Source organism: Oryctolagus cuniculus, chromosome 12, assembly GCF_051225735.1.
Source record: "Oryctolagus cuniculus isolate XC-2025 breed Fujian yellow rabbit chromosome 12, ASM5122573v1, whole genome shotgun sequence".
In the NCBI taxonomy this organism is placed as follows: Eukaryota; Metazoa; Chordata; class Mammalia; order Lagomorpha; family Leporidae; genus Oryctolagus; species Oryctolagus cuniculus.
Window position 1 is genome coordinate 100491857 of NC_142878.1, and position 24054 is coordinate 100515910.

The 24054-nt window shown below is 52.6% G+C and overlaps 1 protein-coding gene across 2 annotated transcripts in view; it reads right to left on the reverse strand.

Annotated features, from left to right (window-relative positions):
* IQGAP1 (IQ motif containing GTPase activating protein 1) overlaps positions 1 to 24054 on the reverse strand; it is a 111752-nt gene that overhangs the window by 13459 nt on the left and 74239 nt on the right. For both annotated transcript variants that reach the window (XM_089310743.1, XM_008275315.4), the window contains exons 16-33: positions 21348 to 21438; positions 20981 to 21148; positions 19963 to 20105; positions 17180 to 17350; positions 16505 to 16588; positions 16342 to 16413; positions 16188 to 16257; positions 15506 to 15714; positions 13238 to 13393; positions 12031 to 12194; positions 11408 to 11632; positions 6140 to 6280; positions 5968 to 6052; positions 4700 to 4932; positions 4072 to 4204; positions 2762 to 2864; positions 2248 to 2383; positions 1745 to 1832 (exon numbers count right to left, since the gene is read on the reverse strand). In XM_089310743.1, coding sequence (XP_089166869.1) covers positions 1745 to 1832; positions 2248 to 2383; positions 2762 to 2864; positions 4072 to 4204; positions 4700 to 4932; positions 5968 to 6052; positions 6140 to 6280; positions 11408 to 11632; positions 12031 to 12194; positions 13238 to 13393; positions 15506 to 15714; positions 16188 to 16257; positions 16342 to 16413; positions 16505 to 16588; positions 17180 to 17350; positions 19963 to 20105; positions 20981 to 21148; positions 21348 to 21438 — 2472 coding nt within the window. The remainder of the gene's footprint in view (positions 1 to 1744; positions 1833 to 2247; positions 2384 to 2761; positions 2865 to 4071; positions 4205 to 4699; positions 4933 to 5967; positions 6053 to 6139; positions 6281 to 11407; positions 11633 to 12030; positions 12195 to 13237; positions 13394 to 15505; positions 15715 to 16187; positions 16258 to 16341; positions 16414 to 16504; positions 16589 to 17179; positions 17351 to 19962; positions 20106 to 20980; positions 21149 to 21347; positions 21439 to 24054) is intronic.

Sequence of the window (24054 nt, forward strand, 5' to 3'; positions counted from 1 at the left end):
TTTTGGACTGGCGCAGCTCCGGCCATTGCAGCCAATGGGGAGTGAACCAGTGGATGGAAGCTCTCTCTCTCTCTCCTTCTCTCTGTGTAACTGTGACTTTCAAGTAAAGTGAATAAATCTTAAAAAAAAAAAAAAAAAGCCATTCGTCTCTGCTTGCTTTCAGTAGCTTCCACGATCTCCACCCCAATCTTTAAGGCTCTGTTGCCGCATTTTGGGATGTTTGGGGTGGCTGCAGGTCAAACGTGTAATCCCTCCCCAACTAGAACAACCCCCTTCCCCAGTCGTCCCCTCTCCTCTAACATCAACACTACTGCGCACACACGATGCGAGGGGCACACGCTCTGGACTCAGGCAGGGCTGGAATCTGTCATTACAAGCTGTAGGTCTCAGGCAAGTTATTTAATGGATAAGGATCTCAGTTTCCTTATCTATAGAACGGGAATGACAAGACTCACCTCACAGGGATACCGCCAAGATAAAAGGAAAGAGCACGGACAAAAGAAACCGACAGTAGGTTCTCAGTAAGGACCGGCTCCGCCTTCCCTGCCTCACACGTGCTTTGGGTCGGCACGCTGCAGTCACGGGAAGGCAGGTTCTCGCCCCCACACGCATCTAATCAGTGCGGCATCCAAAGGCTGAGAGGCTTTCAAACAGTGCTCTGTGCAGCCTTAGGGGCTTCCCAGAGCCCTCGAGGGCTGGGCTCCAGGTGCCCCAGTCCTGGAGCTGCCGGAGCAGCTGCAGCTTTACCTGCTCTCCATATTGGGCTTCTAAGTTTTCATTTAATGAAACGGAGTCCTACGGTTAATATCTGGAAACTACTTTTCTCCTTCGACAATGAGAAACAGGTGTCTTAGCAGCCAAGCGACTCACCCAACCCTTCCCACTGCCATGCACCCTTCTCTGGACTGGTGTCACGCACCTGGCTGACCCAACTGCCATCTGCAGGGGTGGCACTGGAATCCCTCACTGCTAATGGTCCCCAAGCTTCCAAAGGCTCTCACGCTGCAGTGCCAGATTCCTGCCTCACGTCTCGTTCCTCACCGCTCCCCTGCATGCACACCGCATTCTAGGTGTAGTCTGGCCACAGGGCCTTCCCCGCCTCTCCACCTCGGCTCAGCCAGGCTCTCCGGCCTGGAATGCCCTTCCTCTGCACACTCAAGCCCTACCCATCCCATGTCAAGTCTGGCTCAGGCCCCGCTCATCTTGTGCAATCTTCCTGAAGCACTGCTGCTCCTGGCCTTTCCTGTATCCCCTGTCATTTTCACAGTCAACACCATCACTAATTTCTAATGGTCTTCTCGTTGTTTCGGGTTTACATTTCTAATGGGTTTTATCACTGCGTTAGGTTTACGTGCCACATTTCCCCAGTAAGAGCCAAGAGCTCACTGAGCTTAGGAACCATCCTCTGTACTTTCCATCTATCTGCCAAGGTACACAGAATTCCAACTCTGCAGTAGGCAATCAATTACAGGACGGACTCACTGATCCTGCCCCGGGTTAGAGTCACAGACCCACGCCCCGCCCCCTTTCACTCTGCTGGAGACAGCCAAGGAGCTTGGAGACCCAGGAACACCTATCTCCTCTGGACTTGCTCACACCAGATCTAACCACCCCCATCCTCCGGGCAGGTTCACGCTTGCTCCAGGAGCTCTCCTCACTCCATCTCGCCTCCCTCTACCCGGCACGTGCCTGTCACAGGAGAGTTAGCCGCTTCACGGTGGTGTATGTCAAACCCAAACCCTACCTGCTCACTGGTGGCTGGTGTTTCCAGGATCTCCGTCAAGGTCTCTCCTGGCTGGAAGCGGATGACATCCACAATTAAACGCTTTGTGCTGCAATGAGATGAGGGAAGCATTCAGACACCAGCTGGCGGGCGCTCCCCTCCCTGTTCAGTGACTGCAGCAGCGGCGGCGGCGGTGGCGGCGGCACAAACATCATCCCAGGGAGTCCCAGCGGGCGGCTGCTCGCACGAGGCACTCAGGGCCTAGGTTATTTATGCAACTGCACTGTACAGTGGAGTGGGCCCAGAGCCAGTATTTACAACAGTAAACTTCACTTTAGCAGACTGGCAAAACAAGGTGGTTAAGTCCTATGCCGAGTAAGATACGCAAGGTAACCGTAACCACAGTTGTGATGGTGAGGGGCCGAGATGGTCCTTTCAGGTCGGACCCAGTGGGCCTGTCACCAAAGGCCAAGGGGCCTCTGGGACAATGTCACCATGACTCTCACTGCTTCTGATATACTCACTTCAGCAGGATAGTCCGGGCGTCCATTTCTGCGTTCTCGTCTCCCGGGACGTCAAGCTTGTTGGTCAGCGTGAGAGAGACTTCCGTCTTCGCCAGACCTTCCTTGTTCGGGTCGTTCACGTTGCCAGAGCTTTCCCCTGAAGTTTTGGGAGGGCAGAAAGAATCAATAGAGGAGACGCTGGAGGCAAAGAACACAAACAGAAGAGGACGCAAGCCGAGGACGGCAGGCGACCAAGCCGACACACGCGGCAGGGCAGGGCAACCTCCCTGAGAGGTCTTGTAAAATGTTACGCCAGGTAATAAAGGCAAAGGAGACACGGTAAAGTAACTTCAGTCGTGTCGGCGCTGCGGCCCAGCGCTCCCCCAGGCCTCCTCCCCTTCCGGGACCGGTCACAGGACGAGCCGTGACTGCACGTTTACCTCGTCCCTCCCGCTGGCTGCAGCCCTTCCCAGACAGGGGTGGTCTCTGTTTTCCACTGCACATCCAGAGACAGTGCAGAGACTCAGAACTTTACCTATCAGGGACTCGATGGTGGGCACCTCGCCAAGGTCGTCCAGCAGCTCATGGATCGGGTCATTGTGCTCCGGGGCGATGGCGTCCTGGTGATCTAACAGGAGCTGCGTCCAAAACCAACCATCAGTCCATTCGCGTCCTCAGTCCTCGCGCCCAGCCCCTCCCTGAGTGCTGAGCTTCCTCGTCCAAAGAACGGACAAACCAACCCTCACCTCAGCAAGCGGGCCCAGCCAACGTGACCCGAGAGCACCACCGTGTGCCCTGCTGGTGTCCCGTTACCACACAGGGAGAGGAAATACTGGCACTCTCTCAACCTCGCGGCCATATGGCATTCAGACGGAGCGGAGTGGAGCAGACCCTCAGGCTTCACTACCCCACGTTGGGCCCAGTGCTGCGGTGCAGCCGCAGCCCGAGACGCCAGCATCCCATCTTGGCTGCTCCGCTTCCAATCCAGCCAACGCTAATGTGGCTGGAGAAGCAGTGGAGATGGGCCAAGGACTAGGACCTCTGCCAAGTATGTGGGAGACTCGGATGGAGTTCCTGGCTCTTGGCTTTGGACTGGCCCAGCCCCAGCTGTCGCGACCATTTGGGAAGCGAAGCAAGGGACGGAAGATCTCTGAAACCCTGCGCTTTCAAATAAAGAAACCAAATCTTAAGAACAAAGTGCTCAAAGTCGCCTGTGCGCCCTGTGCCCTGCTACCGCCAGTTCGCATGACGCATACTGAGACGTCGCGATTGCTCCCAGCGTGCAGCTTTAGCTCAGAGGGACACCGGGGCAATGCTGCCTTACGCAGGGGCCCGCACAAAGCCTCCAAGGAGCCATGGGCCCAGGCAGTGCCCTCAGAGCTGGGCATTGGAAATTCCACTCCAAGTATGCCTCGCTCCCTGCTCCCCACCCCTCGCTGGGACGGGAGCACATCATTTTAGAAACCCAAAGGAACAGCTTTCAGGGGAAACACTTCTCCAAGGGAGTTACTATTCCAGATCCTGTTAGAAAACAACACAGAGGGCTTAAGTAAAAAGGGGAAAAACAGATTTTCAAGTCCATAGATCAGCGCTCACAAGGGAGACTCTGGGGGATCCTGAGTCAGGGAGCTGGGAGTGGGGCCCGGGAAACTTGACCTTGAACTAGCAGCCCTGGGGATAACTTGCAGACAATGTTAAGAACAATGAGCAAAGGAAGAAAGACAACAGGTGCCATTAAGATCACGGCTAGGTGAGATGCCTGGCCACCAGAGGTGGTAGGCAGCAGCCAGGAAAGGTAATTAAGCACAGAGCAGAGAGATTAAATAATTAAAGAAAGATACTTACAGTGTGGGTGTTGATGATCTCACCAATGGAAATGTAGATAACCGGTTTGGTGAGAGTTACTAAGTCAGAGTACTCATCCACATTAAATTTATCTTGAAGCTCCGGGACGTCACAAGCAGTTTGGAAGAATCGTCTGCAATCAAGCACAGGAGGCAGCCCCCACACTGAGACGCAGGAGCTGCAGGCCAGAAGACGCCCACCAGCCCCGCATCCGGCAAACAGAAGCCAGTGAGGGTACCCATTCCAGACAAATGGCTGCTCACATAGACAGCTTTGGGACACAGGTTCTAGAAACTTCTCTTCACCTAGTGTAGTTCTACTCACAAGAATCATTCAACTGTTCTCAGACATCCGGGCCATTTATCTCCAAGGTAGTGCTCTGAGGCATAGATTGCAACACTAACTGTTAACGAATACATATCCAATGGCTCTCTCTGGTTGCAAAGTAACAGGTGCCTAATGTGTAGTCACTGCTTTTGTGTGAAGTCCTCTGCCGTGTGGACACGCCACCTCCGGCCACACAGGAGCCCGTGCCCGTGAGCTCTGCCTCCCACATGCGCTGGGTGGGATCTCGCCTCGTCTTCCCCCTCCGAGGGAAAACGCCCACACGACACCCGCCTCCCCTTACCTGAATTTCTGGTAGGACTGCGAAAGGTACTCGTTAATGATGCTTAAGTGGGCGTTATCTCCCAGAAACATCTTATTGGAAGCTGCGTGCTGGAGCATCTTGGCAATGGAGCCCAGATTTCGGCGCTGGTCTGTGGTGAGTTGGCCCCCTGCCGACAGGTCAATGATGTCAAAGGCATCGGGAGCGACGATGGCCGGGTTCATGTACCGATAGTAAAGCAAGTTACCGATAATCTGGGAAGAGGGCAAGCAGAAAGGTGGATATTAAAAACTACACCACTGGGCAAGCCACAAACTACTTTGCTAACAACCACCACCACCACAACAAAAACAGAAAATGCAGTCCTGTGAGGAAAAAAATAAATAAAAATATGCACATACAACATGCATGCATGCACACATACTTCCCCTTACAGCTTGGAACTAAAACCACCAGATATCCCTCTGTCAGATGGGAGAAGGGAAGGGGGGATGGGAACAGGACTGACTGGTAATTCACGCAAGGGCAGCTTCGGAAGGCAAGACAGACTCAAAGTGTGCCCTCCAAGGTTTCAGGGCACCCTTTGTTCACACATCAGCGCCGTGCTGCCCAGGAAACTCATTCCTTCCACCCGGGTGGGCTCCCCCTACTGATGCACACCCTGCAGCACAGCCCGATGAGCAAAGTGCAACCGCCCGGCAGCCCACCCCCCCATGCTGTGGCTCCCAGAGGCCCAGCTCATGCCTGGGACCCACGCAACACACATCTCTCCCGCAGAAAGACTCAAGGACAGTCACAGCACTTCCCCTGGTGTTTCATTCAGAAAAAATAAAATGAATTCACCTGAACGAACAGAAAGTCTAGAACCGAGGCCTCACTGTAGGAAAGCACAGAACTAGGAGAGAGAAGAAAAGAGCGTTCAGATTAGAGAGAGAGAGGAGCACAGCTGAGAAAGTCACCAGCAGCAGCCTCAGCAGAAAGTTGTGCCCGCCGCTATTCACCCGGCCACCAGCAGAGGGAGCAGCTCTTCAGCGAAAGACAGGAATTTAACTCAAGGCAGGAAAAATCCCTCTTCCTCCACTTGTGTGTGTGCCAAATTGCATAGGAACAACTCCTTTAAAAACTCCCAGTCAACGGCGAGCTACTGCCAGAACCCACACTCAGGCACTTACTAACGGTCCAGGGTCAGGCCTGGCTTCACAGCTTTTCCTCAAAGGGCTACTTGGCCGGGGGCGGGGGGGTGGGGGGTGGGAGGTGGGGCAGGAACCTGCCGGCTCTCACGTTCTCACCTTCAGCAGCTCATCCTCACCAGCATCGGGGAACTTCTCGTGCAGCGAGTCCTTCAGCACCTTGGCAATGAAGCGCATCCCGTAACTGTGAGACGGACAGAAACCAGTGAGAGGCGGAAGAGGGCGCTGGTGCCCGGCTGCCCCTGGGGTCACACCAGCCGCTGGCACTCACGGGATTTTGTCCACGGAGCTGATGATGGCCGACAGGAACTTGTCGGTCACGGCCCGCATGTTCCTGATGGAGTTGTCGAGCCGGGTCTTGACTTCTTCGTGAGCCAGAGCCTGCTCGGGAGTCACGTCGTAGGGCAGTTTGCTGGGAAGACAGAGTCCCCGCTGTGTCAGAACAGCAGGACAGCAGGCAGGAACGCATCTCTCACACAGAAACCCCGGAGACGGGGAGCTGGGCCCACGCTCACAGACCTGGGAGTGGGGCAGGCTAGAATCTGAAGTTAGACGACTTTTTTTTAAAGATTTATTTATTTGAAAGGCAGTGTAACAGAGAGGGAGGGAAAGACAGAGAGAAAAATATCTTCCACCGCTGGTGCACTCCCCGAATGGCCACAACAGCCAGGTTTGGGTGAGGTCAAAGCCAGGAGCCTGGAGCTCCATCTGGGTCTCCCATGAGCGTGGCAGGGGCTCAAGCACTTGGGCCACCTTCTGCTGCTTTCCCTGGAGCAGCAGGACTCAAATGAGCATCAGAGTGGGAACTGGGTGCCTCGAGCGATGTGCCCAGGCACTGTAGTAGGCTTACTGTCTGGTGGGAGAGACACAGATAATAAACACACTGTGCTGTCAGCAAACAGCCGGCACCAGTGCTGCAGGACAACAGGGAGGGCTTATACTCAGACTGGAGAAGGAAGGAAGAGTTCCAAAAGGAAGGGACACCCAAACTCAGGAAGTGGAGAGACAGTGCCCCCCGGAAGGCAGGTCAAACGCAAAGGAAGGAAAGCAAGGAGAGATGCCGGAGTGGAAAAGCAAACTGGGACCGAGCCATGGAAGGTCCTGTCTAAGATGCTAACAGGTCTGGCTTTTTCTACAAGCCCGCAGAGCCATCGCAAGTTAAGAGACCTGTGTTTTCAGGAAGCTTGCTCTGAATTACAGACGGACAAGTCTGAGACGAGACAGGAGGGAGACTGGTGCCTCAGCTGGTCAAGACTGGGTGCAGGGTACTGGTGCGGCGTGTGGCTGTCACCGCAGGCATCTGCATCCCACGCGGGAGCGCCTGGTTTGAGCCCCAACTCCTCTGCTTTCCATCCAGCTTCCTGCTCACGTGCACCTTGGGAGGCAGCAGAGGGTGGCTCACGTGCTCCCACGTGGGAGACCTGGACTGAATCTGGACTCCTGGCTTGGGCCTGCCTCAGCCCTGGCTATTGCGTGCATTTAGGGAGTGAACCAGGGCATGCGAGATCTCTCTCTCTGCCTTTCAAATAAAATGAAAATAAATCAGAAAAATGTAAAAAAATGATGGAAAGGGGTGGCAGAAGAGGTATTTAGCATCACGGTTAAGATGTCTGTTTCGTGGCGTGGTTGGTGAAGCTGCCGCCTGCAATGCCACCATCCCATTTGTGTGCCAGTTCGTGTCCCGGCTGCTCCACTTCCAATCCAGCACCTTACTAATGTGCCTGGGGAAGCAGCAAAAGATGGCCCAAGTGTTTGGGCCCTTAACATCCACGTGAGAGACAGATGAAGCTCCTGGCTTTGGCTTGGCCCAGCTTTGGCCATTGTGGTCATCTGGGGAGAGGACCAGCAAATGGAAGATACCTTTATCTCCCTAACTCTGAATTTCTAAACAAATAAATAAATCTTAGAAAGATACATAAATAAAGATGTCTGCATCCCACACAGGAGTGCCTGGGTCTGATTCCCAGCTTCGGCCCCAGGAATCAGCTCCCTGCCACCACAGATCCTGGGCAGCAGCAGTCGTCGGGTTCCTGCCACTCACACAGGAGCGCACACCGAGTTCCTGGCTCATGGTTTTGTCCAGCCCAAATCCAGCCACTGCAGGCATTTGCAGAATGAACCAACACACGGAAGTTCTCTCTATCTCCGCCTCAGAAATGATATGGGCATGAAGAAAGATGTAGCAGTGGAAACCACAGAAAGGAGACCGGGCAGACATCAAGGAGTCACAATGGGGCTGGCAACCCTTTGGACACGGGCAAGGGAAGAGCCCATCACGGGCAGGAAGTGCAGCTTCTCTCAGGGGAGGGACCGAGCTGGTCAGAAGGAACCGGCACAAGGACAGACAGGACACAGAGAGGGCGACGAAGTGAAGCGAAACGTGGAGACGGAGCGTCTGAGACTTCAGAGAGGAGGGATCATCTTGGATGAGCCAGGTGGGCCCGAACCCAGCCAGGGCAGCCTCACCGGAGAGCGGTGGCAAGGGATTTGGGAGCGGGGATGCCACGTCACCACAGAGGCCATAGGGGAAAGGGGCCGGGGGAGGGGAGGGCCCGGCTGGACTGCAGAACTGGGAGAACAAAGTTCTGTGGTGCGAAAGTCACCCGCGTTGGAGAGGCTTGTGTAGCAGCCCCCTGGAGACGGGGACAAGCAGACAGGGAGCCAGCTCCATTTGTCACAGTGCAGCAGAATCATAATCTCAGTAAACTATGAATCCATGAATCCAGCAAACATCAATAAAAACACTCCGTGACAAACAACTGGCTATATGAAACCTGTAGTCAAGAGTATTGTGTATTTTATTATTTATAAGTTGTGTGCTATACACCTATCATATCACTAAAATTTATATTGACATCATGTGTATAACATCTAAAAAAAAGTCCTAACAAGCTAAAGGTATGACAGGAACGGCTGTAGTCAGAGACTAGAATATTCAGTTTTTTGAGATTCCATGTGTGTGATGTGCAAGGTAAAGGAGGCCGGTCCGGCACCCGACACCGTGTGCTTACAGGCTCCCAGCACACCGCCACGCCCTGTCAGCGACACCCAGGAAGTACTGATGTTAGGTCTGGCAGCTAAGAAGCCTCAGCAGGGTACCTAGGTTCAATCCTCAACTTCAGCTCCTGACTCCGCTTCCTGCTAATGCACGCCCTGAGTTGGTGGTGATGGCTCAAGCGGGTATGTCCCTGCCACCCATGTGGGCGACTTGGATGGAGTTCTCAGATCCTGGCGGCAAGGCCTGGCCTCAGACTGGTGCGGGCACACGCAGAGTGAACCAGCAGATGGGAGCTGGCTTGCTCTCATTCTCTCTCTCTGCCTCTCAAATAAATAAATAGACATAACTATGTCTAGTTATTAAAATTCATCTCCATTTTACAAAAAGGAAAAGACGACACCAGTTTCTTACAGGCATTACCAAGAAAAAACACCCTGAAATGTCCCATGGAATTCTGGTCTAAAAACAGACTCCTGGGCCTTCAAAGGAAATAATGCAGTAGCCGTGAGCCAGCGTCCACACTGCTATTGTCTAGGGATGCCCTGGGTTGCAGGTAAAACCTCCCAGGTGAGTACTGCCGTGGGCTGACCACATTCGGGAGGTAGGCCAAATGTGTGCAGGCCAAAAACTGTTGTATCATGTCCACCAATGATGTGACTCCCGGTGACAAGCTTACAGAGTTCTGGAACCAACTTGGATGCCCAATGATTCCTTACAGGGATAAGTCCTTCCAGAAGTGAGCAGAACGCTCTGCTCTCTCCCCAGGGTGCAGCGGAGCAGCACTAGTGCGGGCCAATGTCAGTCTAGGGACCAGTTGGGGGCCGGCACTGTGGCCCAGCGGGTTAACGCCCTGGCCTGAAGCGCCGGCATCCCATATGGGCACTGGTTCAACTCCCGGCTGCAACTCTTCCAATCCAGCTCTCTGCTATGGCCTGGGAAAGCAGTAGAAGATGGTCCAAGTCCTTGGGCCCCTGCACCCGCATGGGAGACCTGGAAGAAGTTCCTGGCTCCTGGCTTCGGATCAGCACAGTTCTGGCCGTTGGAGGCCAATTGAGGATTCCATCAGATGGAAGACCTCTCTCTCTCTCTCTCTGCCTCTCCTCTCTCTGTGTAACTCTGACTTTCAAATAAATAAATCTTAAAAAAAAAAATAAAGACCAGTCAAAGACATGATAAGGAGACTGGGTCAGAACGTAAGTCAACGTGTCGCCTCCTCTGCTGAGAAAGCCTTGACACAGAGAAAACATCACTGAACCAAACCGCGCGCCAGTGACACAGACGGCGCTCTGCACGGCTCTGCAAACTAAGCTTCGCAGGGCGATGGCGTGGACAGCCACTCCTAAGCTCCAGAGGGCTGCAAGCATGAGCTAACCCAACTTCCCAGGGAAAAACACCACTCACCAAGCTCACCTCTCTGTTCCTCGCCCACACAGAAGAAAACCAGAAACGCTGAGGCTCTCTGAACACAATTATCCCAGCCTCACATACAGCCACACCTTTGCTTCTGGTGTTAATCTTGGTGGTTGAACCACGGCCTAGCACAGCGATCTCCTGTAACTGACTATGTTGGTCCGACTGTCAGGATTCCAGGGCAGCAGGCCGTTACCCCAGACTGAAGGAGCACGGTGATCTCACTCGAGCTGTATGACCATCTCTGGTCAGGCCAGGGTCTTTGCACGTCCTTAATTCTCCACCTTAGAGCACTCAGCACCCAGCAATCAGCACCCAGCGATCAGCGAGCAGGGCCAGCCCCACCCCACCATGCAGGCCTCACACAGGCTCTCCCCTAAGCACCCTACCCACATCAGCTCCCTCCTGCACTCTGTTGCAATACCCTACATAAAGCTCCCCTCAATTCGTAATTATGCTGTATTTTTATGTGCCTGTTTGCTGTTTCCCACCTGCTAATCTATTAAGAGGGCAGGCAGCACACATCCCTGGATGCGCCCCCACTGACTGCATCACTGCACGTGTCACTAACACAGGGCCTGGCACACAGTAACAGCAAGTATTGGCTAAGGAAATGCATTCATTACCGGCCAACAATTTTTTTTTTTTTTTTTTTTTTTGACAGGCAGAGTGGACAGTGAGAGAGAGAGAGACAGAGAGAGAAAGGTCTTCCTTTTCCGTTGGTTCACCCCCAAAATGGCTGCCACGGCCGGCGCACTGTGGTGGGCGCGCTGTGCCGATCCGAAGGCAGGAGCCGGGTGCTTCCTCCTGGTCTCCCATATGGGTGCAGGGCCCAAGCACTTGGGCCATCCTCCACTGCACTCCCGGGCCACAGCAGAGAGCTGGACTGGAACAGGAACAACGGGACACAACCGGGTGCCCCAATAGGGACTAGAACCCAGGGTGCCGGCGCTGCAGGTAGAGGATTAGCCAAGTGAGCCGCAGCACCAGCCTGGGCCAGCAATTTTAAAGAACAGTTTTCTAAGGAAACTACTGGAGCGATTATTAGTTGGTGGTGATTTTCACTTAAAAAAAATAAAAAAGAATAAAAACAAGAAAACCGTGAAAGGAAAAGTGTTATGGGTACCATACCTTGCCTCCCCTGTCTGAGACTCCATCTGGTTAACCCAAGATTTGTAAATATCCACCGGGTCTGTTTTGATGTTGAGAGATTTGTCATCCATAATTTCCTTCACAACAGGGGCCAAGATTTGTCTCAGGGCATTCTGGCCCCGGGCACCACGGTTGAAGCTTACAACCATCTTAATAACCGTAGGGTTTCCGGTCACAATCTCTTGAATCTGATCCACCTTCGACCTATAAAACAGCAGATACAGATTGCGTGTAAGTTAATGGGGGATCCATGAGCTCAGAGAGCCTGAGTCTCTCCAGATACACCACCCGGCACTTGGAGGGCCTTCCTGCAGCCACACTCTTCATGGAGTCACGCTCAGGCCCTGTGTTAAAGAAACACGCAGAACCCGCACGTCTCGATCAGCTGAGTCTGCCACGATACCTTAACAGGCAACCTTCCTAGGGTCAATCCGGCAAATCTTTGATTCTACCTCTACTCCAGAAGCAGCAACACTTTAAATCGGTAATTTTAAGAGTGGATGCTTCTTCGGAGTGAGTCTCCCTCACGGATTTACTGACATCAAGGAGAGGTGCAGGCAGGCCTGCGCCCCGCCCCGCACTCTGCAGAAATCTGCTCCTACTTGATTTCCTCCTGGAGAGCCGTCTTAAAGAGCCGCAGGAGCAGGTACTCCTCCCGCTGGTTGGACGCGTAGTTGTAGAGTGTGAAGATCACAGAGTCCATGAACTTGGTGGACTTATTCTGGGGCATCTGAAAGATCAGCTTGGCCAGGTAGGTGGGGTTGGTCTGCAACAAAACCCAGGGATGAGTGACTGCTTCGTACACGTGTGCCGCATAATCACATTTCAGTCTATGACAGACCATATACACAATGGTGTTCCAGTGAGATTAAGACAGAGCTGAGAACGTCCCACTGCCTGGTGACGGCACAGACGAGGAAAGATCACAGCACAATATACGACTCACATGTTACCGGTGCTGCCAGGATAAGACCACCCACTTCAATGCAGTCCCATGAAAGTACAGCACATACGATCATAGGCAGGATGGGACACTCAGTGGTGACCATAAACAACTGTGTTACTGTCTGTATTCACGGCAGACCTCTTCCTGTTGCAGCAGAGTGTACTCCTTCCTGGTGGCTGATCGTAAGCTTATGGTGCAACAGGATGCCGTGAAGGGGGCAGCAGCTTCACGTGTTCTCGAATTCAAATCAAAAGGCCACACTGAGGGGCTAGCGTTGTGGCATGGTGCTACTCGCAACACTAGCATCTCGTAGCAGAGTGCTGGTTCTAGTTCCAGCTGCTCTGCTTCCAATCCAGCTTCTCCTAATGCCCCTGGGAGGCAGCAGATGATGGCCCCAGTGCTTGGGCCCCCACCACCCATGTGGGAGACCCTGAGTTCAGCCCAGCCCAGTCCTGGCTATAGTGGCCATTTGGGGAGGATACCGGTAGAAGGAAGATCTCTTTGTCACTTTGCCTTTCAAATAAATAAATAAATAACACTTAAGAAAAAAAAAAAAGACCTCACTGAGTGATTGCCTGTGTGCAGATTTGCGTGAGCACACTGTGTTTGCATAACGACGAAACTGCCTAGCAACACACTCCTCAGATCACGCTCTTCTCACTAAGCAAGGCATAACTGTAACATAAAATTGGTAAAAATATATACATTTTTTAACTTGAACAGTCAGAACACCCATAAAGAAAATAAGGCAGCCCCTCACATACCCCTCAGTGGGTATCAGAAATATTGCTAGACAGATCAGTTAGGTTTCCTTGGGGAAAAGTAAATTAAGTTTGACAACACCAATTCCAGGAGCCACTTACCTGCAATAAATAAAACAGGTGCTGATAAGCTTCCAGTTTCTCTCTCTTCTCCTTGCTCAAAGCCTTGAGGCCTCCCTTCTGCTTATTTATCATCATCATATCAGACAACTGCTCCTTATTTTTTTTGGTAAGTTTTTTACTGTGGGAAACCACATCCTGGAAATGAAACCCAACACAGAGATCAGAACACTGTCAAAGATAGAGCCCTGAGCACCGTGGAGAGGCCTGCTGGCGCCTGTGGAGGCCCACTGCATTGGTAGGGTCTCGCTAAACAGTTCCCAGCTGCTGCATTCTGGCCTGCTTCCGTCACAACAATCCAGCTCATTCCCGCTTCAATCTTCCCATGAACACCTTGAGCCACAAACACGTCCACTGACTCAGGACACCAACTTCTAGGTCTCTGTGTTTTTTTTTTTTTTTTTTGACAGGCAGAGTGGACAGTGAGAGAGAGAGACAGAAAGGTCTTCCTTTGCCGTTGGTTCATTCTCCAATGGCCACCGCGGCCGGCGCACCGCGCTGATCCGATGGCAGGAGCCAGGAGCCAGGTGCTTTTCCTGGTCTCCCATGTGGGTGCAGGGCCCAAGCACCTGGGCCATCCTCCACTGCACTCCCTGGCCACAGCAGAGAGCTGGCCTGGAAGAGGGGCAACCGGGACAGAATCCGGCGCCTGGACCGGGACTAGAACCCAGTGTGCCGGCGCCGCTAGGCGGAGGATTAGCCTAGTGAGCCGCGGCGCCGGCCTAGGTCTCTGTCTTAAAACCAAGTCTTAACTACAGTAAATACATGGAGCTATCAACCGCGATTTTATTTCCAATAAAAACTCAGAAAACAATCTAAAAGTCAAATTGCAGGAAGGAAAAGTGACAATCTAACAGATTATTATGCTGCCATTAAAAACATTATTTGGGGGCAAGCATTCAGCCTAGTGGTTGAGACACTCACTGGGCCCCACGCATCCCACAGCAGAGTGCATGGATTCCGTGCCCTGGTAATGGAGATCTTGGTAGGCAGTGGTGATGGCTAAAGTCATTGGGTTTATCCTATCACATGAGCCCTGGATGGACTTCAGCCCCAGGCAAGAACTCTAAAATAAATTTAAAAATTTAAAATAACATTTATGGGGCGTGGTTAAGACACCCACATTCCACACTGGGTTGCCTGGGTCTGATGTTTGGCTCTGACTCCTGACTCCAGCTTCCCAACACAAACCCTGGGAGGCAGTGGTGGTGACTGGGTTTCTACCACCATATGGAACACCCAGATTGAGTTCTTGGCTCCTGGCTTCGGCCCTGGTTGTTGTGGGCTTTTGGGGGAGTGAATCAGCAAATGAGAGTACTCTCCCTGGCTCTATCAAATAAAAAAAATTTAAATAAAAAATTATTAGATTTATGACTATATATAAGAGTTGCATCCTATAATATGAAGTAAAAACAGTTTACTGGGGCTGGCGCTGTGGCGTAAGAGGTAAAGCCACTCCCTGCAGGGCCGGCATCCTGTATGGGCGGTGGTTCGAGTCCTGGCTGCTCCACTTCCAATCCAGCTCTCTGCTATGGCCTGGGAAAGCAGTGGAAGATGGCCCAAGTCCTTGGGCCCCTGCCCTCCTGTGGGAGACCTGGAGGAGGCTCCTGGCTCCTGGGTTCAAATCGACCCAGCTCTGGCCTTGGTAGCCGTGTAGGGAGTGAACCAGTGGATGGAAGACCTCTCTCTCTCTCTCTCTCTCTCTCTCTCTCTGCCTTGGCCTCTGCCTCTATAACTCTGCCTTTCAGGGGCCAAGACTGTGGTGCGGCAGGTTAACACCCTGGACTGAAGCGCCAACAGATGTATGAGTGGTGGTTCGGGTCCTGGCTGCTCCACTTCTAATCCAGCTCCCTGCTATGGCCTGGGAAAGCAGTGGAAGAGGGCCCAAGTCCTTGGGAGACCAGGAGGAGGCTCCTGGCTCCTGACTTCGGATCGGCCCACCTCTGGCCGTTGAGGCCAATTGGGGAATGAACCAGTGGATGGAAGATCTCTCTCTCTCTGCCTCTCCTCTCTCTGTGTAACTCTGCCTTTCAAATAAATAAATGAATCTTAAAAAAAAATACACACACACAAGATGCTTGTCAGATGCTGGAGTTAGGGGAGAATTCTCATCTTCTTTTCTCTGCCTAAAATTTTATAAAATTGTTTTATTTCTTCTATAAATAAAAAAAATAATTTATGGCATGAGCTGAGAAGCAAGTGAGCCTCAGCCTCCCTGTGGCAGCTCCGGGCCCCCGCGCCGGGCCGTACCTGCAGCGTGATTTTGTTCTTCACCAGCAGCCCGATTTTGATGTCCATGAGGTTGAGGTCGTTCTCCAGCTGCTGGTTGGAGCGAATGAGGGTGATCACCTCCTCTCGCAGCTTCATGAGGTCGAGCTCCTCCTGGAAATCCTGGTCGCTCTGGTCCAGCAAGTGCACGAACTTCCGGACCACGATCATGGGAGGGTCCTCGGCGTTGACTGACAGAAAGAAAACACGCATCAGACAAAGAACAGAGTTGCCAGAAAAACTTCTAAGTCTCAGGAAACACGAGGGCACTTCAAAAAGTTCATGGAAAATGAGATGCAGAGATGAATTTATTTTGGTGAAAAAAGTTTTGAAATCTATGAGTTTTTTTCGTACTACACATTTCCATGAACTTTCTCAAGATCCTCATATCAGAACTGTCTTGAAAAAAGTAGCTCTCTTCACACCCAAGGTTCTGTTCTCTTCTGAGATGTGCTAAGACAGCCATCAAGGACGGCCTTCTTGGTCATGCTGTCAACACAGCTAGCAACCAGACATCAGCCAGGCGTCAGCAAAGGGGCTTCACTCACAAGCAGCACCCTACCTAGGCCTTGCCTTCAGGACAACAAGAGATCCACCGAGAATACCCACAACCTGGTGGTGTTCAACCACACCTCAGCTCCTCGCTGCTGAGCCAGTTACTCACTGAGAGTCTTGTAGTCGTCACGAGCTTTGTTTGCCCGGATGAAAGCCTGGATTTTGATGATGTCATCGATCTACAGGACAAAAACAGAGAAATTCCTTTGCTCATCTGCCCATCAGAAATACAGCCAAACTGACAGCCCCAGGTGGGTACGTACATGGTCTCGGAAATACTGGAGGCGATCTCTATAGCGCTTTCTGGCTTGGTGCATCCTTGCCAGGGACTGGATCTGCAGAAAGAGAACCTAGGAGTCAGCAGGGCCCTGCACGCTGCACGTCACCCTTGCTCCCCACACCGGGAAGCCTGCTCGGTGGCCGTACCTTCACAACTTCATCTCTGTGGGAGCGCAGGTAGGCCAGCCGGTCCTGGTACGCCTTCTTCTGCTTGTATCCCCTCCACTGTGACTGCAACCGTCAGACATTTCCCAAAGATCAGCCAAAGTCAGAACAAAACCTCATCCAGGCTCTCGTGTTAGCCCAGCGCAAATTCACGATGGAGCTTTACCCAGGACCATGCCCAGCAGGGCCGGGGGAACAAGGGCAGGGGCTGTCCCTCTACTGGAACACAAGGGCTGACTCTCACTCCCCTGTCCTCAGCACCACCATGCACCATTCCAGGCAAGCCAAGAGCAGATCCCTGTTGCACAGAGAGGAAACAGAGTCCCCACTCTGGGGGCACCGCAGCCCTAATCCCCAACTCAGCATTCGTGCCATGACAGTGCACTAACAAACCTCTCGCTGTCTCTGAGGGTTCAAATCTTACACAAGGGCACAGTCGTGGAAGACAGGAAGAGGAGCCCGAGGACCAAGCTCCAGAAAGCACAGTCTGATGGCAGCGTTAGTAAAGCAGCAGGTACTCGTCAGAAGACCAGACAATGAGGTCAGAAGTCAAAAAGAAGAAAAAACCACACTCGGACACTCCAAGGTGAGAGACGCCAGTTTATTCAGCCTGCTCTAGAAGCCCCCCTGCTGCCTGTGTGACGGGCTCTGAGATACCTGAATGCAGGTGATGGCAGGGATTTGTTTCTTCAGGAAGTTCATCCTGGACTGGAATTCTTGTCGCACCAGGTACCCGCGGCAGCAGGCCTGCAGCTTGGTGATCAGGCCCTCGTTGGCCAGCCACAGCTGTTCTCGATTGTATGCAGCAGTCACCCCGGAGATGGAACTCTGCAAAAGCATTGCAGGCATGCAAGGTGAGAAGAGACACAGCCACAGCGTTCCACCAACAGCGGCTGCTAGATCTTTAAGCAAAGGGGACAGAGACGTTGGGCCTGCTTTTCAGCTGTTCTCACATCAAAAAGAAAAAAATCATCAACAAAAACTTGATCCTCCTTTATCTCATTTCCGCACCCATCTATCCGACACTGAGTCCGCTGGGCACTGTGCTGGCTGATGTGGGTCACCGCTGACAAGCACACGGAGTGACAGCAGAGACCAAGCTCCTACGAATGCCACAGAGGGGACAGCTGACAGCCTCGCCCTGGGGAGCCTGCAAATGGTCTTCAGGTCTGACCTGACTCCAGGTACTAGAAAATCAGCAAATTTCCAAGCAGAGGAATAAAATGACCAAGCTTTTTTTCCTGAAAACCAGCGACGTTAGCAGAGTGGCAGCGGGGAGTGAATGAGAACGCTGGGGTCACAGCGACAGTCAGAGGGGGCGCAGAGGGAGGGGTGGTGAGGGCATCCGCTGCCCTCCCGCCAGCCGCGGTGAAGAGCTTCTCGCTGTCAGAGGCTCAGCTTTGTTTCCGGACGACAACATGTGCACCTAGAAGACGGCCTGAGCTGGGAGGGGGCCTGGGGCTGCGAGCAGAAGCAGCTGGGTGAGACCTTAGGGAGAGCAACGCAGACAGCGCCCCTGCAGTGTCGACTCCAGCATTAGCCGTTTACACTAGGTCAGCCTCCCCCCCCACACGCACACATACTCCGTGTTTGAGGGCTCTGCTGACCTCTAGACGGCCAATGCGGAGGCAGACCTGGTGGTGAGGAAAAGGGCTGCCATCCGGGCATCGCTCAAGCACAGGCAGAGAAACGAAGACACAGGAGCGATGGGGGAGCGGGGAGCCTTCAGAAAAGGGAGAGCCAGAGCTGCACTGGAGAAGCCCAGAGTGAGGGTGCGGGGAAGGCACGCAGAGGGGTCAGATACGATGGCCACCTAACCGAGTCAGCAGGTAAAAGGTCGCTGGTGAATTCCAAAGAGCTTCACAAGTCATGGCTGGATAGGAAACTTCTCACTGGGAGCCGGGAAGCAGAGGGCAATGGAGAACAAATCAGCGATGGGCAGACTAACTTCCAAGGAACTTAGCAAGGACAGAGCAAGGGCTTTATGTTTTCTGTCTTATTTAAAAGACCAGGGAGCCGCAGTGGTGTCTGTGCCGGCAGCAGGAGCATCACCTGGGGGCTTGACAGAAATGCAGGTTCTCAGGTGCCACCCTAGAACACAGACCCCCGTCTCCATTCTAACAGGGTCTCCAGGAGATCTGCGTACACGTGTTCTAACAACACTGATCCGGGTGGCAGAGGAGGAACTGAAAACTAGAGATGACGGAAAGTATGAGATCTGTAAGATACTGCCAAGGATGGGACCAGGTGGCCCAACAGGGAGCTTAGGAAAGCAGAGACTTCTGTGCAGGGGGAAATGATGGAGTCGTCAGTGGAAATTCTCAGAGTGGGGAGTGGGAGGAGCCACACTTGAAAGCCACTAACTCTGGGGCGAAGGCAGGAGGTCAGATCATGTGCTCAAACTGAGGCGACGTCACTCCTCTCTCAATTCTTAGGTCTACATGCAAAACACTGCCTAAGCACAGGTGTCTCTGTGGAGGTCGGCAAGATTCTCAGAGGGGTACCTGGCCAACGAAAGTCAAAAATCGCTCTGCCAGGGGATGGAGCCCAGCTTCCTGAGCACAGCACCCAAGGCCCCTCTGCCTCCTGTCCCCTGTCCCGTCCCGAGCTGGTCAACAGCGCCCTTCACTTCCCTTGGAATGGCTGGTGATCTCCAGGCCTCGGTGCCTCTCCCCAGCACGGCCCATCCTGTTCCCGAGAGCCTTTCCTCATTGCTAAAACACAGCCTACGCCATCTTCCTCTAAAACAAAATCAGATTTCCCCTTGACATTTCCTTCACTGTGTTACTAGAGCATCTACGTCTCTGCCTTATTCTCATTACTCAGTTCTGCACCTGCTGTCCTCACAGATCGAACGACTGAAGGGAGAGATCTGGATCATGCAGGTTTTCTTTAACAACCACACAATGGACTCACCTAATGCTACTATTCAGACGCTTTACTAATTCAGGCCTCAGTCACTCCCCCAAACATTAAAGAGGATTACTCCTAGTAGTCCATCACATAACCTAAATTTTAGTCTAGGGCTCTTCACTCACAGGCCCTACTGCTCCTGACTAATATTAGCTCTGAAACACTTTTTTGGAGCAGGCGTTGTGGCACAGAGGGTTAACCTTGGCTTTGGATGCCCACATCCTATATCAGAGTGCTGGGGATCAAGTCCCATCTCCGCTTCCAAACCAGCTTCCTGCTAACACACATCTTGGGAGGCAGCAGATGTTGGTCCCGCTACCCATATGGGAAACCCAGATGGGGTTCCAGGGTCTCGGCTTTGGCCTAGCCCAGTTCCAGCTGCTGTGGGCATTTAAGGTGTGAACTAGCAAGTGGAAGACCTCTCTACCTCTCACTGCATTTCAAAAAAAAAAAAAAAGTCAAAATGAATAAACATTACAAAACCAACCACCCAACCACTTTCTCTCAGTGCAAGAAGAGTGACCCACCTGGATCTCCTCCCGAGAGAGCTGCCTAGAATTCTGCACGAAATCCGGGGGCTCGTCCCATCCCCCTTGCTGGGTCTCCAGGTTGTGGTAATAGTAATAGCCGCCTTTCACCCAGTGCTTCACCCACTTGCTGCTGTTATCTCCTGGCAGAAAACAAAGGGAAGGTAGAAGAATCCAGAACCGCACTCCCCACACGTCCGCACCCGACACTGCAGGCTCTCCTGGCCAAGTTTGCAATGCAGACCCTCCTAAAAGCAGGAGCCTTGATGGCCGAGTGTGATGGCAGGAAGAAAAGATACCTGGGAAGTTCAATTGTGGAATTACCCAGGACTAACTTGGTCCTGGCCAGCCAAAGCCTACGTCTAAGTCCTGCATGTCAGAAAACTGTTCTGACCCAAGATCTGCAAGCACTCAGCCTCTCCCGATAAGACCAAAGGGCCAGGGGCCGGCGCAGTGGTGTAATGGGTAAAGCCGCCGCTGCAGTGCCGGCATCCCCTATGGGTGCTGGTTCAAGTCCCAGCTGCTCCTCTTCTGACCCAGCTCCCTGCTAATATGCCTGGGAAAACAGCAGAAGATGAGCCAAGTCCTTGGTCCCCTGCACCCATGTTGGAGACCCAGATAAAGCTCCTGGCTTTGGCCTGGCCCAGCCTTGGTCACTGGGGCCATTTGGGAGTGAACCAGCAGATGGAAGATCTTTCAATAAATCTTTTAAAAATAAAGAAGAAGAAAGGGTCCTGAAAGGGTCTTCTTTAGCAGATAAGTTACTGTTAACTGCCTGTCGGCCAGATGATCAGAGCTGCCGACACCCTGTGAAAGGTGAACAGTCGGGGAATTTGCTCCTTCCGCATCCTGGGGAACACAGCAGCTGGGACGTGGCAGGGAGACGCACGCACTCTACAGCGGGCCTCAGTCTGTCCTTCCACACTAACGCCTCCTTCCCTGCAGCCGTCCCTTTCCTCCACATCCCTCCCCTTCCATCCTGAAGTGCTCAGGCTCGTTTTATTCTCCCATCACTCACCTGCGGCTAGTTTTTTCTTCTTGGCTTCAGCAAGGTCACTCTGGTAAGTCTCACCACACTCAGGGATGACTCCGTACAAGCCCACATCAGGTGAACGAAGGGCACTTAGTGTTTTGCCAACATCACCATTTTCAACTGCCTCATTAATGGCAAAGATTCCCAAGGCAACTATCCCGAAAGAGAATTGTTAATAGAACAGTTTAGAAAGCATCTGAATCCACACACCAATTCCCTCAACTACACCTACTCACAACGGTTCCCTTCAGCCACCCCAACACTCACTGCCCTGGCCAAGCTCTGTAACTTGAGCTACAGAGCACCTTGCCACACCCATTGCCACCAAAACAGGAATACAACTGGTACGTACACCTCTGGGCTTCCTGGGTGTCTTTGTTGGACTGCCAGATTCCACCTTGAATTTCATCCAACCATAACACAGCTGACTCATCCTGGGTTTCCTACAGATCATTAAAAACAAAACAATATTAGGGTGATGAAATCAGGGCATCGTAGGGGGCTTCTGGGACTCAATTAGAACTGGAAAAACTTTCAAAAGAAAGAGACACATGGACCAGTCAAAGGGAAGAAGGCTCTAAGGGGATGGCTCAGATGCAAGTGAAGGGCTGTGATCTGGATACGGTTTCCGTGTGGCTCCCGAGCTCCCCAGTGTGGGAGAACTGAGGACCACTGAGGGCCCCCCGAGGCAGCTCCCCAGCAAGTCGTTGAAAGGGCAAGGCTGGTCCTCCCTGGCTCCGGCAGCCCCATCCCACCTCGTGAACTCCCCCCTCCTCCCTTGCACACACTCCCTCCAGGACATCATCGGCCCTCAGTCTTTACCAGACACCGAACCAGTGGGACTGCCTGATCTTGGATGCTCCTGGGAGCTAAATCAGCCTCTTTTTTTCATACATATTCGGCTTTGGGTATTTTGTTATAACCATGGAAACTGATGAATGTGTGAACAGTAAACCAAGATGAATTCAAGTGCTTCAGGAGGCCAAGGACAGCTAGCAGGTACAAAAGGAGCAGATAGACGGGGAGGGAGCCCAGGGACTTTCAGTGTGATGAGGGACAGGGAGGACTATGAATGTGCAGTGCTTACTCTAAAACACCTCCTTTGCCAATGGCAGTCCCTGAGTCAGCGGCTCCTTTTAAAAGACTGCCAAGTCTCACTTTAATTAGAACCTTTAGAGCCAAGAGTCACACAGCAATCTAAATTTCTGAAACTTCAATGTTCAATCAGTTGCAGGAAACTTAGTCACATTTCCACACTACAGAAACACTACAGTTAACTAGGGATTCGCTTCCCCAGTACGACCAACAAGGCCTCACTGGCCTTGGCATAGTCTGAGGGGACCAGTGGGGCAGAGTGACATAGAAAACATTGATTTCCCTCTCCCCAAATATGGCTCTGGGACTGTTTACAAGCAGCTTATTGGCGCTCCTTTGTTCTGAAAGGCATTTGAAACCGAACTGGATTAGCAAAAACGTCTTTCTCAAGTTACTTTCCCATTTCCAGGAACCTGGCCATAATCCCGAGTTGAGGCAGTAGCTTGTGGACAAGCCCCCGGTAGCAACCACCGTTCACACCGTTCATACCGTTCACACCACAGGCATCCTGCTGGCCACCGACTCCCAGCACCACAGCCAGAACCGGAAACCAGCGCTAACATGCAGCCACATTTTACTGGCATTATGCAAGTTTGCCCTTGCTTGCTAAGAAGCCTCAAAGGCCTTCATGAACAGCCTTGCCCAAGGACATTAACGTGACCGCCTTCTCAGAAAAGGCAAGGAACCAAGTTGTTTTTTTTTTTTTTTTAAGATTTCTTTATTTATTTGAAAGGCAGAGTTAGAGAGAGAGAGAAAGAGAAAGAAAGAGCTTCCATCTGCTAGTTCACTCCCCAAAGGACCCCCATGGTTGGTCTGAAGCCAGGAGCTTCCTCCAGTCTCCCACGTGGGTGCAGGGGCCCAAGGGCTTGGGCCGCCCCCTGTTGCTCTCCCAGGTGCATGAGCAGGGAGCCGGATGGGAAGCAGTGCAGCAAGGGCTCAAACTTGTACCCATATGGGTGCCACAGCTTCACCTGCTATGTCATGACGCCAGCCCCGGAGCCAGCGGTTTAAGGTGGCCCAGCTGCGAGAGCTATGTTTATGATGATCCTGGAAGACTCAGCAAAACTAACCTGCTCCTGAGGCTGGAACTGACAGCAACTGGGGCAAACGGTACCTTAGGGACAGAGCTTGTCATGCCCTCATCCAGTATCAGAGTGCTGGTTCAAGCCCTCGCCACTCCGCTTCTGACCCAGCTTCCTGCTAAGGCACTGGGAAAGCGAATGATGGTTCAAGTACTTGATCCCTGTTACCCACATGGGAAACCCAGACAGAGTTCCTGGTTCCTGGCTCTAGCCTGGCCTAGCCCTGGCTGTTGCAGGCATTTGGGGAGTGAACCAGCAGATGGAAGCGCTCGCTTGCTCGCTCTCTCTCTCTCTCTCCCCCTTTCACACAAACATTAAAAAAAAAAATATTACCTCAAAAATCCACTTAGATAGTTCAGTGTGAATATAGCCAGTCAAGGCAACAACGAAGGAGAGTAAAGAACTCAGGAATTTAGCTGTGTGGCCAGACAGGGAAAGTCTGGGCTTTGGGGCAAAGCGGTAGCTTCACTGCCCAAGAGTTGAAGCCATGGAACCTTTGGCGAGGCATGGCTTTCCTGCTGGCTCATCGTGGCGAGAGACATGACACGTCACCGAGTGGAGCAGGGCAGCCGCGACGCCCTGGCCCACAGGGTGCAGCCGGAAGGAGAAGGCCCAGGGAAGGCCCTGCTCCTCTCCGATGCAGAGCTTCGGAGGAAAAGGTGACTTAGCCGACTTGTGGTGGTGGTGACCCCATCTGCCTGCTGCCTCGGGACAGGAGGAGGAGAAACCAGCACGGGGGAACAAGTCAGCGGACAGCTGCACAACCTCCTTCCTTCCACCGCCAGTCACTTTCTGTTCCTGAAAACAGAAAATGACCACAAACAACCCCTACAGTCCCAAGAGTCACTGTCGGAAGTGCTAAGCCATGGCTCCAACGTGAAA